This window comes from Callorhinchus milii, unplaced genomic scaffold, assembly GCF_018977255.1.
Source record: "Callorhinchus milii isolate IMCB2004 unplaced genomic scaffold, IMCB_Cmil_1.0 Scaffold4, whole genome shotgun sequence".
Taxonomy (NCBI): Eukaryota; Metazoa; Chordata; class Chondrichthyes; order Chimaeriformes; family Callorhinchidae; genus Callorhinchus; species Callorhinchus milii.
In genome coordinates this window covers 50,434,213-50,452,772 of record NW_024704745.1, presented here as the reverse complement: position 1 = coordinate 50,452,772, position 18,560 = coordinate 50,434,213, and the positions used below count along the sequence as shown (strand labels likewise).

Sequence of the window (18,560 nt, the reverse complement as noted above, 5' to 3'; positions counted from 1 at the left end):
CAGTATTCTGAATAGGGGTCTTCTTTCTGACATTATTTTATATCAGAAATCATGCAATTTTACAGTTTTAGGGAATTCTGGGGCTTTATGGTTAGAGCACTTGACTTACAAATGAGAGGATCTGGGTTCAATTCCCAGGCAGGACAAAATGTTGGGCAAGGTTTCTTACTCCACACACCACTGTTTACCTAGCAGTAAGTAGGAACCTGGTTGTTAGTCGATTGGCGGATTACTTTTCCAAAAATAAATAAATAAGTAATAATTTGGTCACTCAATCCACAAAGGTATGCAGGGAAGCAGGGTTTCCTTGGAGCTGCACTGGCTCCATGGTAATATATTTGGCAACAGAATGTCGGAATCGAGCCCACTGTGGCAGTCTCGGTAGTTCCGGTTCCTGAGCCAGGCGGGTCCATAGTATTCCAGGGCACTGCGAGCCCGGGAGGGCAGACCAACAACAACAATTTTGGAAATTCCCAAGATATTTCTTCGAATGGACAGTTTGGAAGGGCAGACCAACAACAACAAAATTACATTTGTATAACGCCTTTCACGTTGAGAGGACGTCCCAAGGCGCTGGACAGCCACTCGGTGCAGGGACGCTTCCCACTCAGCTCCTGTTAACTCTGCAAGTCAAAACTCTAATGGGTAGGGTGGTCCTAGCAGCAGGAAAGCTTTACAGCCAGTCCTCTCAGTAGCAAGATATGCAATTTTAGCTGGTTAGACTCCAGCAGTTCCCCAAGTGCACACTCTGAGGTCCCCAAGCCTTAGCTCTCGTCAACCTGTACCTAATACTTTCTGGAATTAGATAAGTACAATGTATCCCTCCAGGGAGAGGTTTTGCTGTCCATTCCAAGAAATATCTTGGGAATTTCCAGATTGGATGCATGGAACTCAGTTTGGTTTGGATACTCTTAAGCATGATGATGGGTTTCCGCATGGGTCAGACACCCGGTTATCTAAAAAAAGTTCTCTCAATAGAAAGTGCTGCTTTCCATTGAAGAAATCAGACCTTTTCCCAGGCTTTAGTTTGCACTTTGTTATTACAAGATATATTTGTTCTGAGCAAGTTCTTGAAGAAGCTGTGCTAATTTTTTCTCCATTTCATGGCAGGGTAATCTGTTACAGCATGAGGCATCCTATCTAGTGGGTTCGGCCAGAATTAATGGGTTCTTTATAAAACCAAGTGGCTTTGGGGTTAGTCCACTAACAGGGGAATAAATTGTATTCACCAACTATGTGTTTAGCTCATAATTCTTTTGTTGAAAAAGTAGAAAGCATCATAAGAACCAACTTGCTATTTTTTAATCCATTATAGACAGAAACATTATTTTTAAATACAGAATTTTTAGTGCTGTAATACTCTCCTGTGTCATGTGAGCTGTATCTTCATAGGCATGACCAGGGATAGGTACTAACCCTCATCAAAGCCATGGGTATAATTTCTGAGAAATTAGCTCATTTCCCATTCTGTGCACAAAACATTAGCACCTAGCACATGTTATTCTGGATCTTTCAGTTATTATTTTGGCTCAGTTGGTAGCAACCTTGCTTCTGGGTCAGAAAGTTGTAGGTTCAAATCCCGCAAGAACCTGAGCTCATAATGTAGAGACTGATACTCTATTATAATACTGAGTGTCCGACCTTTTTGGAGATCCCATCTTTCAGCTAAGATGGGAGAGGGAGAGAAAAGTACACCCAGATTCCACGCAATATACTAAATATTATAAGGTGAAAAAGTTACCCTTTACCTAAACTGTGCTATACCTGATCCAGGAGTGTGTTGCTCCTGAGATGATAGACCTAGAAACCAAGTTTAAAGTGTTTTGAAGTGAAGGAGACATGAAAATTGCTCATTGATTCCTTTGCATACAATTTATAGGTGAAGGGGAATTAAAATGCAGAATTCGCACAGAATTTGCGAACCTTTGAATCCTGACAATACCCAGATGTCTGTCATGCTGCCCTTCGTAAACTCTGCTCTGATGCGATCTTCTGCCAGGTGTGTCAGAGTCGACTTCCCAGCCAGCATGAACATACCTTATTCGTGGCAGGATTCAATATTTATGCAGCGTTTCTGATTCATGACGTAACTCAAGCATTTTACATTCCCAGCACTGGATCCTGTACCTTGTTATTCTCAATATTCAACCCCCAAAATCCAGATTTTTTTTAAAAAAGCCATTGACATATATTTTCAGTGAAGTCTGACATGACTCATGCTTAGGCTGCATCCATATGGCCTGGTAGTAGATTGGGTGCTGTAGTTCCTTCAATCAAGTCCCATGGTTTGCCATACTTGACCTTATCTACTTGTGGTACACCAAAAGAAATTATGCCTGTTTCATATTCTACAGCACAACGCATATGTTTCATATTCTACAGCACAACTACGACAACTAGCAAACAGGATTAGATAGCTGGAATTACTTACTGGTACAAGCCATGGTGGGTGGGTCTTTCTCTGCCCTGAAGTACCCTTTCTCACATCGACACACTGCGGAGGCATCTTCGTGAGTGAAGCTGTGTGGAGGGCATTTGGAGCACTTGATGTTTCCACCAAAGGCTTTGTAGAATCCAGGCCTACAAGCTGATAGAGAAACACAGATATAAGTAATTGCACTTTGTATTATTACAGACTGCATGAAGAGCTCGTGATGGCTAATTGATACTTCAGAGGGATCCAAAAGCCTATTATTTATTGGGTGAGTTCTAGAGGTAAAGTTCAAGTGGTCATTGCAACTTTATGTTGAACTCTAGTGTTTAATTTTTTTGCCAGCATGTTAATTGATGCTGTACAATCTATGTAAATCTAAGCCAACCCTTGTGGAATACATGCATGAGTTAGTAATCCTTTGTAGATGTCCACGTTTATTTAAAAAATCAGAAACTGGTAAATCAGATTAAATGTCCTTGAGAATGCCCCTCAACAAACTTGTCATATGTTTCTCTTTCTGCTGGTTTACATTATTTTCTGAGCGGTTAAGGAGATAGAAAAACAGTTTATAGCAAAGCGAGGTGGTCAGTGTCATTGTGTACCCCTCCACCTAGTGGTTTGGCCAAGACCAGAAGAAATGCCTGATGGCGATTCATGTTTCCCTCTTGAAACCCACAATAGACTCTGTCCCTACCATCTTAATTAGCAGGACATTCCACATGCCAACAACTCTCTCTCCTAGGCACTCCTTTCTCTCTTCTTGTGACTATTTTATATCTATGCCCTCCAGTCACTGACTCCCCTACCATTGGGAATAGCTATTCTCTGTTTACCCTATCAAAAACCCTGGTAGGGATGAGAAAATCTAACAGTAAATTTTGTAAATTAATGATGCACATCCTTTTTGTTTTGCTATTTTGAGTGAAAAATGCTTATGAATGCTAAGGAAATTGACCCAGTGCCCAGAGAGATTCTCCACAACGTACTGGAGTTACCCACATTCCAATTCACTTCGAGTTCTTAATTGATCCTGTAAATCATCTGCAGATCCTACTAGAGAAGTAAACGCGTTTCATTTCAGCCTACGCTTTCCACTGTTATTTTTCTGCTTAAATTTATCTCTGTTCTAATTTATCGTAGCAATATTTTTAGAGAGTATTTATAATGTTAGCCCTTTGCAAGTAATTGCTAGCGAGAAAATGAAATTATTTTTCTCTATGATTGCTTGTCAAGAAATAATAACAGCGCTTCAGATGGGGCCATTTTCCACTTTGCACCCAGTGACAGCATCAAGCAATCCTAAATATAGTACAGTTAAGTGCAATGCAAATTTCTTAAACTACCTTGAAAATACACCTTAAGTGCATGTTCAGCAGAGTTAACCCTTACTGTACACTGTTTTTGCTGCCTGATTTTACAATATAATGATTAATATAATATAATGAAATTACCAATTCAATAACAACAGGAGTAATAAATTACATTTGTAAAGCGCCTTTCGTGTTGGGAGGATGTCCCAAAGCACTGGACAGACAGAGTATCAGACCCGAGCTGGGGGTCGGGATCAGGAGGGGTTGAGGGCAAGGGGGGGGAAGCAGGGAGATTGAAAGCATGGTCAACGATGAGGGTCTTGAGATGGGTCTTGAAGGAGGCAAGGGAGGGGGCGAGGTGGAGGGACTGTGAGATGGAGTTTCAGAGGGTGGGGGCAGGGTGGCAGAAGGCCCATCTGTCAACAGTGGGGCGAGCGAGGCAGGGGACGTGAAGCATGCTGGTGCCCGCTGAGCGGAGACAGCGAGCAGGATGATAGGGAATTAGGAGATTGCAGAGGTAGGGGGGAGCAAGACCATGGTGTGAGAAGCTGTAATTTGAACATAGATATTTTTGTGCTGTACAGCTATAGCATGCCAATTAGTTATTTGATTGAAACTTCACAGAACAATTTTTGGTTAAGACACTTAATACATTAGAGAACAGATGTTTAACTATCTGGATGATTCCAGCTCAAGGCCTTGAGGTAAACAGCCATTTTGTTTATAAGTCTTACAATCCAGTTCCAGAAATAAAATAGTTGGAGCCTACAATCGAAACACAATTATTAATTGCTAGCGTGCATTTTGAGGATTTCCCTTCGAGGTTATTTATTATTTCCAACAGTCTTAGTATCGGAGTTAATGCAGATTCCGGCATCAATGCATTAGTCTTGCAAGCAACCTACCTTGAGATATAATTTCATTGTAAGTTACAACGTAAGGGAAGCAAATAGTGCAGTATTTCACTGAAAGTCAGCTGAACAGAAGCTTAAGTAATGTTTGGTACACAACATCTCAAATCACTCCTTATCTTGCGATTGGTGTGCAGGATACACTAGAATGTGTTCAGAAAATGAATGAGACATGAACCTGGAAATTATACTCCAGTTAACCTAACACATGTAGCAGCAAAATACTTGAGAAAATTGGAAGGAATGCTAATACAATCCACGTATAATCCTTGCATTTGATAATAATCCTTGTATTTGATATAGTGCTTCGAGACGTCTCAAAGTGTTTCACAGAGTATATTGTAAAATGAATTGACTGTATATTTTGTGAGTGAAATGCGATAGCCAATTGTGCACAGTAGTGTCCCACAAACATTCGTGGATTGAGTGACCAAATCATTATTTATTTACTTATTTTTGAAGGGATTATTACCCCTACGTCAAAGAAGTGTCTTGAATCTAGTGTCATCTGTAAACTTCATCAATTAACTCCTTCAAAAATAATCGAATACAAGGATCTGCTTGAGGGTTTACAGATGACACTAAATTCAAGACGTACCTCTTTGACGTACTTAGTCATCTTTTTCCTCCCCACCCCTTTCGGCTCTCACCTCTAGCTTTGTACCCAGCCAGCAGTGTCAAGCCCATTGAAATATTTTTCTGACATGAAAGGCGCTATTTATGCAGGAAAGCAGAATGTTTTGAGAATACTTTAAAGATCCACAGATATGCTTAAGAAATGGAAAGCCAAAAAATCATAAACAAAGTAATCATTTATGAAGATAGAGTGGCTTCATTTTTGCAATCTAATTAATGGCTTCAGGTAGCTATTAGAAATCACCGCATTTATGCTCCATGGTTTACGCAATCTGAACTCTGACTTACCTACAGCCTTGTTGCCCCAAGTCATCTATTATTAATGGTTTCAGAGAATTAATCATGGAAATGACTACATGGTAGGGGATTTGAGGGCAAGAGAGCCGGAAATCAAGACTGGACCAGGAGAGTAAAAGTAGAGCTTCCGAAGATCTTCTCTCTGAGTAGTGTCAGGGTATGGAATGATTTGTCAGATAAGGTTTTTAGTGCGAAGTCCGTTGTGACATTTAAAAGAGAATTGGACAGGCACAGGGAGAGGAAAGGTATTAGGGGGCATGGGGAAAGAACAGGGAATCAGAATTAGGGTGAATAGTGTTTTATAGGAGGAAACACCAACATTAAATAATAAGGGCATCTTACTATGTCATAATAAAAATAATAATCCTTGCATTTGATATAGTGCCTTATCATGTGTCGAGATGTCTCAAAGCGCTTAACAGAATATACTGTAAAGTGAATTGACTGTATATTTTGTGGGCAAACGCAGCAGCCAATTGTGTGCAGCAGTGCCCACAAACAGTCGTGGACTGAGTGACCGATTTATTATTTTATTATTTTTTTGAAGGAATTATTACCCCTGGAAAAGCGATCCGCTAACTCACTAACAATTAAATGAATATATACAAAAAAAATACATACAAAAAAATTGACTAACAACTAAATGAATATATACAAAATACTGTATCTTTACAATGGTTCCATGGTTCTCTGAAAATAATGTAATTTTTTTTTGTAAGAGGATCTGAGCGGTCTGCTGGAATGCCAAAGAGTATTGAAGTTGTGAAAGTTTAGCATGCACCCCTGAAATGACTCGAATATAAGAAGGTTCTGTCACTGGCTTTTTCTCCTCACAGTAATTAGGGAGCTGTTATTTTCAGGTCACAAAAATAACGAATATCATGTTATCACCTCTCCACCTAAGGCTCCCTTAAGCAAGATTTCAAGAGGAGACAGAATACTCTTCAGGGATAATTAGAAAAAAAGCTTGCATACAAACAGTACAATTGTATCAAGGTGGCAGTATCCCTGATGATTTGTTCTCAGCTGCATTATTTCGATGTTCTCGAGCACAAAATCTAAGAAAAACAATTGAACCATCTTAGCTGTGATGCTCTGGTGTAAATTAAATGGTTCCATTCATCAACCTGTCCCCATTAGGCAAAAATCAATAAGTACTAATTTAAGCTTATTGAGAATCAATTGGTATCTGGGAAAATGTCTCAGCAAAAGGAATTCCAACTTTTAATCACATCTCTCAGATAGCAGAAAGTTTATAGGTAATCAAACTATTATTGAAGTTCATTGACCCTATGTTTAGATTACACTTACAGTATGATGAAATAAACATGAAACCAAACCTGATTTTTAACAAATAGGTGCAAAGAACTACAATTCTTTCATAAAATCTATTTGTTTTTGAACGCTTTTATTCAAATGGTGATTTAAGAAATTAACCTGATGAAGCTGAATAAAGTACCCAATCAAAAACGGCAGATCCAATGGGCTTAATAATATCTCCAGTGACCTTAATTAATATTTCTCACAGTATATAGCACATTTACATTGTACAACCACTGCAGAAATTGGTTCTGTAATACAGTCTTTGGGTTCTAGGTACTGCATGAAACCATTCATTTCTTAATCCGCTACCCTCTCAAAATGAACAGTTCTCTTTTCCGAATTGATGAAGAAACATCACTTTATTTTTCTCTTGCAGGCTTTAAGATTAGGTGGATTCAAACTAAAATTGTAAGTGAGGTTTTAGATCTAACTATCCCCTGAATGGCAATAGGAAACACATAGATTCAATAAGTGTAATTTGATACTGATGATATTATTTCTACAGAAATGTCTAATAGAATATTGACTGCACATTGAAACACTAATTTAATCTTTAAAGGGTAATTTTTTTTCTGGACAGTTGTCAAAAAGGCCAATTTAAAATGTCTTCTGGTTTCCTGAACGAGCAGTCCATGGATTAGCAAATTCCACACACACCAGCATGATGCATCTTGCACACATGGAGAATAGGTTCAAATCATGAACTCATTTGTATAGTTTAGTACTTTGATTTACAATTTTGCAATGCTCCTTCTTCCTCTTTGGAGCATGGCTGCATCTGAACTTGAAATTGATAACTGTGTAAAATGAAAGCTAATGGGGTCTGATGTGTAGCAATTTCTAGCAGGATTGCGCAAGGAAACCAAGTGTGGGATTTCTTCAAGTAACAGCAAATACATCACACGTCACTCCAGCCTGTGCAAATTCCGCTCCAGAAGTAAATTGAAGCAGAGTTCCCGCAAGTCAGCAGGATACAGTTCTGATTTCCTTACCAAATAATCCCATAAAAAATCACCACATATTACTTTCTATTGTTCAATCACCTTAACTGTCAGGCTATAGCAGGGCTTACTTACAAATATGAAACACTAACTCATTTAGAAATACTGCCTGATGTATCTGGGATGTCAAGTAGATTAAAAATCAATCCTTTTGTGTTGGGATTTGGTTAGGATGAAAATATCTGGTCTCAGATGTTTATAAGCATATGTGAGAAGCTCAAAATTACACAGCCTCAGCCTAAGAAATCCTTTTGTCTTAAAATGTAAGATTGTGCAGTTATAGAAAATTCCTAAATTCAGTCTTAATTTGGAAGACCAGTTTATACAGTTCTTAAACAGAACCGATTTCCAAATTAAGACTAAAATTAAGATGTTGCCACAATTGCTCCATCTTAAAATTTAAGACAACGTGAGTTTGACTAGGATTAGATGCAATTTGGGGCCTGAAGTGTCTGGGTTGAATATGGTGATGTTACTCTTTTGACCAATCTCAGAAGCAGACCAACCATTTTAACCAGAACACGTTCCTAGATCAGGCGCTATGTGGCCAGTTTTGCTAATGCTTACCTCAATCTCCATTTCTGCTTCTAATTTTTGACAGTAAATTACTTGCAAAAAATGATCTGTGCATATGTTATGGAATACAAACATTATGAAACCTATGAGGAATCTTCAACCCACAAAATAAATTAAGAGAGCATATTTATTCTGTTTTACAGTTTAGTTTCACACCCAAATCTCTTCGGATTCTTCCTTACCATACAATATTCTAATCACCTCATCAGTTCTGCAGGTTATGCATAATGTTCTTGCTGAAGTATCTAAAGTGGGATTACGTTCATGGTAACAACCTGTCATATTTGTCTAAACCAATTTATGCAACCAGGCTTACCCAATAAAATATTTTTGCTTTATTACAAATCTGTAACATCTCCCATTTGGATGATAACCTCGAAGTTACTCCACTTTATAAAGATGAAAAAGAGTTATGGACCCTCAAAAAAATCTCCTGTCACCTTCGATCAAAATGAGTGTGACTACCATATATAGCAGCTTCAAGTCAAAGGAGTTTCAAACTGGTTGCTCTCAAATATTACTTGATACACAGAATCGAGTAAGCAAACTGAAACATAGTGCAGATATTTTGGTAATTCAAAATGGAACAATTATCTACAATTGCCCAAATTAAAAAAACATGACACATATCATAAGGGTTAAAATAGTGTATATGTTATAAGAATAATACATGCAATTGATATAGTACCTTATCACTTCATCAAAACGTCTCAAAGCTCCTCACAGTATTTACAATAAGTCTAGTCCAGTGACTGTGTAGCCACTATTTTGTAAATGAAGATATCAACCAAACTGAGCACAGCAATGTCCCGTAAACAGCCACAAAAATGGGGGATTGTTGGTCAGGACACTGGGAGAAATTAACTTCTCCTTGGAGCAATATGGTAGAGAAGGTGTTAACAGAAATAAAGTGGAATTCTGATATGAGTTGTGTTGTTTGTTAAGACCCTTAAATGGTGATTAATGGCTTTGACAGTGCAACCACTAATGGAATGCTCTGAGTTTTAATGGCAGTGATGTATGTACAATTGGCCCTGACCTGAAATTAACAGCTACGGTTGGCAAATATTGCAACAGAGGTTTCTTCATTCATTGATGAAGAATTAAGTGTGCAATGAAATGGGATACTTTGTGTCATTTAGTAGAATAATTTTACAATGCATGGTATGAAACAATGCACTGTATTTCCTGCAGATAACATAAACCCAGCAAAGGCTGCAAACACACATGCAGAATGTAAACATTTAAGGACAGCTGTTTTCTAGGTTTATGAAGAAATTGAGGATAATCAGAGGAGAGAAGGCATTTGTGCAAAAAATATTGGGGGTGGGTGGGAAAAATCATTATCTTAAGCATGTAGGACTACGTTAAACCATCTGAAGCATTGTTCAAATGAGATGAAATATTGTAGAACACAAGAAGCACAAAAATGAATGTAATATTTTTAATTGGAATGGAAAATTTCCATTGGGCATAGATAACTACTGTATCTACCTCATGTTTTCTACGTTAGACATTTTCAGCCACTTGAAACAGCTTTGAGTCAGTAATTGATGGGGAGAGAAATTAGAAACAACATATCTCATTTCTAGGACAGACTGCATCCACCAAGATTAAAAATAATAATCCTTGAATTTGATACAACGCCTCACCACGTCCTCGAGACTTCTCAAAGCGCTTCACAGAGTATACTGTAAAGTGTAATGACTGTGTATATTGTGGGTGAAAGGTAGCAGCCAATTGCGCAAAGCAATGTCTCACAAACAGTCATGGATTAAGTGACCAAATTATTATTAGTTTTATGGAACTAGAAATTTTAGATACTCGGATGTGATCTTTGACTGCATGTTCCTGGACATTGTAAATGCTTGCCTGCATTTCAGAGACACAAAGTCACAAGTTACAGTGTACACTGTGAAGCTCTTTGAGACATCTCAACGATGGGATAAGGGAAGGATTATTAATGCTGCAATACCATCAATAGACCATATCAAATGCAATGATTATTACTGCTGGAATACCATCAATAGACCATTATGCCACAGTGACCAAGAGTAGGAAGTTTATTACTTCTCCTTCCAAAGCCATTCAAAGTAACCTGAAATGCATTTGCAGAGTCAAAGCAGAGAATCTAAGCATTGCAATCCATGAAGTAAGAAACATGGCTGATCTGAATATTTGTGTCTGGGAGGTGAATAGTAGAAAAATCATTCTGAAACATGTTGCCTGCTATCTTATGGAGGCTACCATGTAGACATGCATGGCTCAAAATCCATTTATCAAGGAAACAGTTTGTTCCTACTTTTCAGCATGCTGTGGGAAGTGCAGTACTTCTAAGTTCTCTTTTCCTGTACTAAATTAACACAATGTGTTACAATAACTATGCAAGCAACACAATGTGTTCATTCTGGCTATGATGACAGCTATGCAAGCAGCAGTAATATGCAGATTGAACTATCTCGCCAATGATGTTACGATAACAATATTGATGTTGCAATAACAATGATGTTACAATACTAGGGCAACATTTGCAGCATTGAATAACATTGATTAACACAAAAAATGCACTGGGAAACATTGCAAATGTTATAACACTAATTCAAAATATCTCTTTATTAGACACATCTGAAAATGTATGATTTATCCTTTGCTTACATTTGTGTTACATGTGTAAATGAACATTTGAAGCATAAGTTGAAATACTGTATATAGGTTCCCTTCAATCTCTAAACCAGATGCTATTTTGTCAATATCATGTTTCATTATTATTTTTTTGCATACTTTTAGTGCCTTTATGTACGTACATTATCCTCATAGATGATACTTTGCTTAGAATTAATGCAATACATATGGTTACACTAACCAACGTTATGCTTTATTCCTTCAAGACAATATATGTGGGTTAGATCCTCACCTACAAGGCCATTCACGGCCTTGCTCCCTCCTACCTCTCCGACCTACTATCCCCCTACTTATCTGCCCGTACCCTCCGTTCCGCTGGCTCCGGTCTGCTCCACATCCCTCGCCTTAACCGCCCTACCAATTGTGGCTAGGGGTTCAGCCTCTCAGCCCCTAGTCTCTGGAACTCCATCCCCCAGTGCCTTCGCCTTGCTTTCTCCCTTTCCTCCTTCAAGGCAGGTCTCAAGACCTTTCTCTTCGACCGTGCCTTCAGCTCCCCTCTCGACTCTCTACCTCCTCCTCGCTCCCTCCCTTCCCTCCCCTCACCCTGACCTTTTCCCCCCTGCTCGGGTCCCGACCCAACTGTCCAGCACCTTGGGCCGTCCTCCCGACGTGAAAGGCACTCTATAAATGAAATCTTGTTGTTGTAGATCCATATGTGACATGACATAGTTAATATTAATGCTAAAATGAGTGCATTTCAGGGAAAGTGATAAATGACACATTATACAGTTACATTAAGTTTTACTCTCAAGACAATCAGCCTTTTATGGCAGCGGGCACAGTTAACATAAGAACATAAGAAATGCTAGACAAAAAAAGACCAAGGTCCATCTAGTTCACTTTCCTGGAGGTTGCATGCACACATGTTCCAAACTACCTATGTACTATATCCCATAATGTTATTTCCTAAAAGAAAACTATTTAATCTGTGTTTGAAAGAATCAACACTTCCTGCTTCAGCCTGTTCGAAAGGTTCACTATTCGCTCAGCTCTCTTTTAATACATCGTTCCTTAATAGAATATGTAATTTGAAACTACCAATATGGCACACTATGTGTGTCTCCTGTTGGTACATCCTGAAACAAAGATTGTAGCTGTTGTAAAAACCCTTGCTCAACCCATATAAATTATGTAAAAACATCTGCAGACATAGAAACATCTGTATCAAGCCCTAATTTCACAATAAGAGTCTATTGATGTGCTGGTGTTTCCAAATGAGTATTGACATGACTGCATTTTTCTAAATGAAACCTAAGTGTTGATAGAAGTTGCTAACCCGACACCATCTAAAAACTAACAGTTTATGGAGTTTTGGGTGATAACATTAATTTTCATATAACAAATGTATATTTCTCTATTAATTTGTGTGTTCCCTAAGAGTACAAAATAGATCTGACCCTTTAAGATGCTATAATGTACTTGTACTCTTGTGTGTTATGAAATATAAGAGGGTACGTTCACAGCCTCAACTTCCTACACACAATGCCAAACCTCAGTCAGGCCACTGGAAATGGTGTTCTTCCAGAAGCAGGAGGGACCATCAGAAATCAAGCATCTTGGGCTGCTCCTGCATACCTCCTGGTGGCTATTTATAGAATATCATCATCATCGGATTCACAGATCACAAGATGAATAAGGCCCTTTAGTCCATCCAATCTCATCCCTCTATAACATCCATCCTACTATCCCCTTATCATTGCATCCAGCTGCTTTTTAAATGAGTCTAGTGTCCTGGCCTCTAGCACTTTCCCCATCAATTTATTTCAGTCGTTAATTACCCTCTGGAAAAAGAAAAACGTTCTGGTATCTGTCATGAAATTGCCCTTTACAACTCTAAACTCATGTCCCCTTGTTTTACTATCTTTATACATCCTAAAGTATTATTCTGGGTTTACTTTTTCACACCCATTTAAAAATTTTGTACACCTCTCTGAGGTCCCCCTCAGTTGTCTTCTCTAAAGACTCAAGAGCCCTAGCTTGACTAATCATAGCTCCAAAATGGGTGCAATGCATAGAAATAACAGAGGCCTGTTCATCTCAGTTTATAGTACAATCTTGTCTTAGAATTTGAGATTACTTAGAATTATGGAAAATTCTTAAATCCAATCTTAATATATTAGCTGAATTTAATAACTTTCCACCATTCTGTACAATCCTAAGTTATTAGGCAGTGAATTATGTTACATGCTTAGACTAGGTAAATGTTAAGCCCAAAGATTATAAAAGGATCATTAAAGTATTAAGAATAAGATTGTATATTTTAAATGAGGCAAAATTTACGTTATTTCAGCTCAGTACTCTCCTTACTTATAGGCTGAGTTTTCCTCTCCAGTCAGTGGAGTACATGCGACAAGTCAGATTCCAGTTCCATTTATTTCTAGTTGCTGGAGTGACTGTTGACCAGTTCAGCTGCAGGCAGTCACAATTCTGAAGGCTTTAGAATCCAATCATGCAGATTCACAGAAGTGGTAGCAGTCCAGTAATATTAAATCACAACACTGAATTTGCCTTCTGCTACATGGAAACAGGCAATGCAGCTCACAGCAGGATTCCTGGGTCAACGTGGGGCCACTTGCACATCAGTTGTGCTGATGCCAGAATTGAAGTGTAACAAAGCCAATGGTGAGATTTCATGGTGAGGGATTTTCAACGATTGATATAGATGGGAGAGTTTTATATGGCAAAATATGCTTTGGTGTTGAAATCATACGCAACGCATAGCCCAACATCCTAATAATGCACTTGGCATTGATGTCCTTGCACAATTTCCTTTAAGATGAAAATGAATTTTGAGTGACTCAAGGTGATGAGGCAACAATCGTTCTAATATATCTTGAGTCAAATTTTACACTTAGTGAGCTGATCTCAAGTTACTCTCACAATATAAATATGGTTTTACTGCAGCCATTAGCAAATAACTTTGAAACTTAACTAAAAAGTTTGTAATATTATTAGAGAAATGGTTGCACTCTGAGCTCTTTAATAACCTTAAAATGACGTCTCTTTCCAATGGCCACTTTGCAGGAAAATTGTTCGGTGCCTGGGAGCGGTACTTAGCTGTACATTCATAAAGCTGCCCGTTTCTTGAACTCAGCCCAGGGAGAGGTTTTGTAGGCACTACAAATGCAGTTACTATATTGGAGACTGTTTAATACTGTAAGTGGCATCATGTCGCTTCTTCTAGTGTATCTGGGGCATAGTAACTTTATTGATCAATTTATCAAATTGTTTCAAGTCAATGGGGTTGAAAAGCACTCCTGAGGAAAGGGGTAGCTTTACTGGCTCCTGGCTGCCTGAAAAAGCACCTTGCGACATAAATTGTTTTCTGCAAAGAGATGAGATCTCACATCAAAGCGGAAGTCTCATGAATCGGTGTGACATACAGGGGGTTCCCTGGAGAAAACACAGTTTACATTTGTAAGATGCTTTATCCAGTGCAAGGTGCCAGGAATTTTTTTAAACCTCAGTCTCATTTCATGTCCGATTAAGACTGTATAATCTGCCAAATATTATTGTTGTGTATAATGTAACAAAATGTCAAAACATCAACAAAACAGATTAAATGTGTAGGTTCTTCACAAAAATAATGATTGGATAAAACAGAAGCTATTTCCAGGGCATTCATGTAAATAATAATAATTGTTGATATAATACCCTTCACATTGGGAGGACATTACAAAGTACTTCACAGGATTTTACTGTAAAGTAAAATTTACGCCTATTTTGCAAACACAGCACACGGCAAACAACATGAAGTAAATGTTTGATTTTTGTCGGGGGAGTGGGGAATTGTTGGTCACGACACAGAGAGAAACTCCTTTCCCTTTTCTAATAGTGCCGCGGGATCTTTAAAATCCTCTAGAACAGGTACAGATGAGGCCTCAGTTTAAAGTCTCATCCAAAGTAAAGATAATCTAGTATTTATATGGTCAAGAGCTTTAGTGATCATTGTAAAATGTCTCATGCTTACACAAACTGCAACAATTTTATTCTGTGTAGCACAGCTCTTCATTATTCCAACATATTAAGTACTTGCAGCTAAATGGTTTACTGAAGTAAAATACCTCAGTGTCAGTTGTGATTTAAGATCTTTAGGGAAATGGAAACCTTTAAACTCCTAAAAAGCAAGGAGTATATAAATTGATTTCAGTGCATAAGTTTTACATGCGCTCTTGAAAGTTTTCCTTGAAGATAACAAGTAGTGCATTTCGAATGCTTTTTTGCTTTTATCTGCCTGTAGCCAAAACACACTAAATTCCTGATATTTCCCCTTTTTGACTTTCTTCCCATTCAAGCAGTAATTCACAGGTCACAATCAGACATCTTGTGTTCTTATGGTCTGTTTTTTAGGCACAATCTTTGCGTATTCTCAGAAGAATGGAAATGCAAGCAGCAGGATAGTTTGCTAATCATCATAGAATGATGGTAGATCTGGATGAGATTTGCATGTCTGATTAAATACCCAAGTGTTACTTCTGCAGTGGACTGCACATTGAAAATTGATAGGCTGCTGATGCTAGTTCTATTTCACACAAAGCAATGTCTCAGTTTTAATATTGATAACCTGTTAATGGATTACTAATGAGATAGTAGCACACAACTGCTCTTTCATATTATTCTAGACAATTAGACCTTTCGTTTCCTGTTTTTATGCCACAGGTAAGTTTTCCTTACACAAAAGACTTACATTCCTTTTGATAAGGAATTATTTAATCGCTTCCTTTACAAATTACTCTCCCTTTTGTCTTACTTCAGTGGGTCTTTAAAAACAATTTACACTCAACATATTCGCTAAACACATTCACCTACTAAATACATAGTCACTGCACTTCATAGTTAAACCTGTGAAGCACTTTAAGATTTCCTCCAGTCTCCAAATACAATTATTATTTATTTAGAAAGCTATCAGCTTGGTTCTATGATTCAGACTTGCTTTTCTCATCTTGTATCTCGCCTTGATTCAGGTTCTCTTGCACATATACAGTTTCCTAGCACAACATTGAGTATCCACTCAATAGGAGCTGCGTGATAATAGGCTGAGTTCACGGAAAGAGGTTAAGAATCAAAGATCCATTAGCCCATTTGATCTCGTCCTTCTGGAACATCAACCCTACCATTTTCCAAATACGCTATCAAGCTGTTTTATAAATGAGTCCAATTTCCAAGCCTTGATCGGCCTTCAAAGTGACTTCGTCCAGCCTTTAAATACCCTGTGTTGAGAACTACTTCATGATGTCGGTCCTCAAAATGGTCTTCATAAATCTGAATCTATGACCTGTTACCCTGTTGGCTAAGTTTCCCCTGCTCTGTCCCCTGTGGAAAATGCCTCAAGTCCATTAATATTTCCACTTTGGCAGGTTGGTTGAAATCAGCAACATCCCATACTGGGAATCCACAGGGGCACACTTGCATCTTGTTATTGCTTGATCTTATAATTCACATTAACTGAATGTCAAATTACAAGCTCCTCCACTCCATCAGTTCCAATGTAATTTCTACTATAACTGGCTTTAAACTACTTGTTTTTGCCAAATGTATTATAATCCACTCCATAGACTTCTTGTAAACCTTGTAATGGATTTAAATTAAGAGCAACACATGCACTGTATGCCTCAAGCTATTGTAACATGATCTATTTACAATTTATCCAATAATTCTGTAACTAAATATTGGGGAAGTTGTATGAATTTAGCAGTGATGCAGAATACTAGCTTGATGCTAATACTATTTAGTGGCAGGCAAGCTCTGAAGTGTAATGAAGTCTGTAGTATTTCCAAATTACACTGATAATGGAGGGCCAGAGACATTCCTTTCATGTGTTGCAACCAATGTATTCATGCTGGAAAGGTCGTAGCCGAGTAAGGTTAATGATAGGATCTAAAATGCAGTGATTTCAAAAATGAGATGAAGGAACCTGAGCGGGGATTCCTACTGGAAACTGAAATCACACTGATCGGCAGTGGATCAAGTTGGAGTGAGTTCTGGCCAATTGGTATGATAACCACAAAACAACATCAACTCGCATTGATATAGCACCCTTCACGTGGAATAGAGGTGACGTACGTCCACATTCCTTAATGAGAAAATTCTGTTTGAAAAAGAACAGAAGGGCTGTCCAACTTCTTTCAAATCATTAGATTTAAACTTAAAGAGAGATGACCTTACAATTTAATATATCAAAGGTTACCGACATCTGGTAGAGAGAAGCATTTGAAATTTAGATCCAAACATTACCGCTTGCCCACAGGAGAAACGCACCCATTGCAAGCCAATTCCCCAATTATGTCTCCTAATTTTCCTGTATAAATGACATCCCTTTTTTCAGAATTATTTTTTCCTGTAACCAGGGATAGGAATAGGCTTTCCAGCCCATTGAACCTGCTGCACCGAGGTGTTGCATTCCTCATTGATAACTCTGTCTCAGAATTCTCTAAGCTATCTGGACAGTTGGATCTCATTTTCATCCTTCCATGAGCACTAACATATTTTGCTGAGGATAATGATTTCCACGCCCTTTCCATTGTCAGTTCCTGATTACGATAATAATAAGATTTTAGAATAACAAGCACTGCACCAACCCACGGTTTCTGCCAGATACCATGGGCTCAATTCTATTCTAAATCAATGGGAAGATAACACACCTTATACGCATGTCATACTACAAATCATAAATGTCTCTATTCCCCCCGGGGGGAAATGTATCTGTACTACATTCCAAAATAAGCTCTGTGCATTTCTTGTAGGAGTTATTTAAGCAATAATGCAAACTAACCAAAGGTCACAAGGCTTTGCGTGGTGCACATATGTTCCCGTTTCAATTAGTTCATGCTCAACTCAGCTGGAGGCAGTTATCACTTTTCTGTCTGTGTCCTGGTGTGAAGTGTTTGGAGCCCTTATCTATTTCAAAGGAAAATTGTTGCTTCTTGACTTATAGAGTTAAGTGCCGAAAATAATAATACTGGTCCCATCCAGCATTTTTTAAAAAAATTTGACGGCTTCTTCTGAGGTCAAGTGAGTTTCCTCAAGCATGGCAATATCTGCTTTGAAGTTATTGAGTTTGGCTAAAATTCAAGTCTATTTCACCAGAGTGTTTAGTCCATCGATGTTCCATGAGATAATTTGTCAGAGAACCCATCATCACTCCAAAATCTATTTGTGAAATCATTACTCCGTGAAAGTTCATCTGAATGTTTACTGCAGATTCCCAAGAGCTGACTTCTGTATCTGCAAATATTATCTCTTGGCAAGATTCATGTATAAATATTATACATTTTGAATATCCCCTCACTCTCCCTCAGTTTACTACTTCCAATTTTCATTCTTCCATTTCTGAAGGCTTGTTTATGATTTGACAATCAGGGGTGGGGGTTGGGTGTGGTGGGTGGGAAGA

At 38.2% G+C, this 18,560-nt stretch overlaps 1 protein-coding gene across 1 annotated transcript in view; it reads right to left on the bottom strand.

Annotated features, from left to right (window-relative positions):
* The window catches only part of epha6 (eph receptor A6), a 309,294-nt gene that overhangs the window by 143,502 nt on the left and 147,232 nt on the right, over window positions 1-18,560 (bottom strand). Inside the window, exon 4 of the mRNA XM_042334275.1 lies at window positions 2,432-2,587. Within this exon, the coding sequence (XP_042190209.1) occupies window positions 2,432-2,587 (156 nt within the window). The remainder of the gene's footprint in view (window positions 1-2,431; window positions 2,588-18,560) is intronic.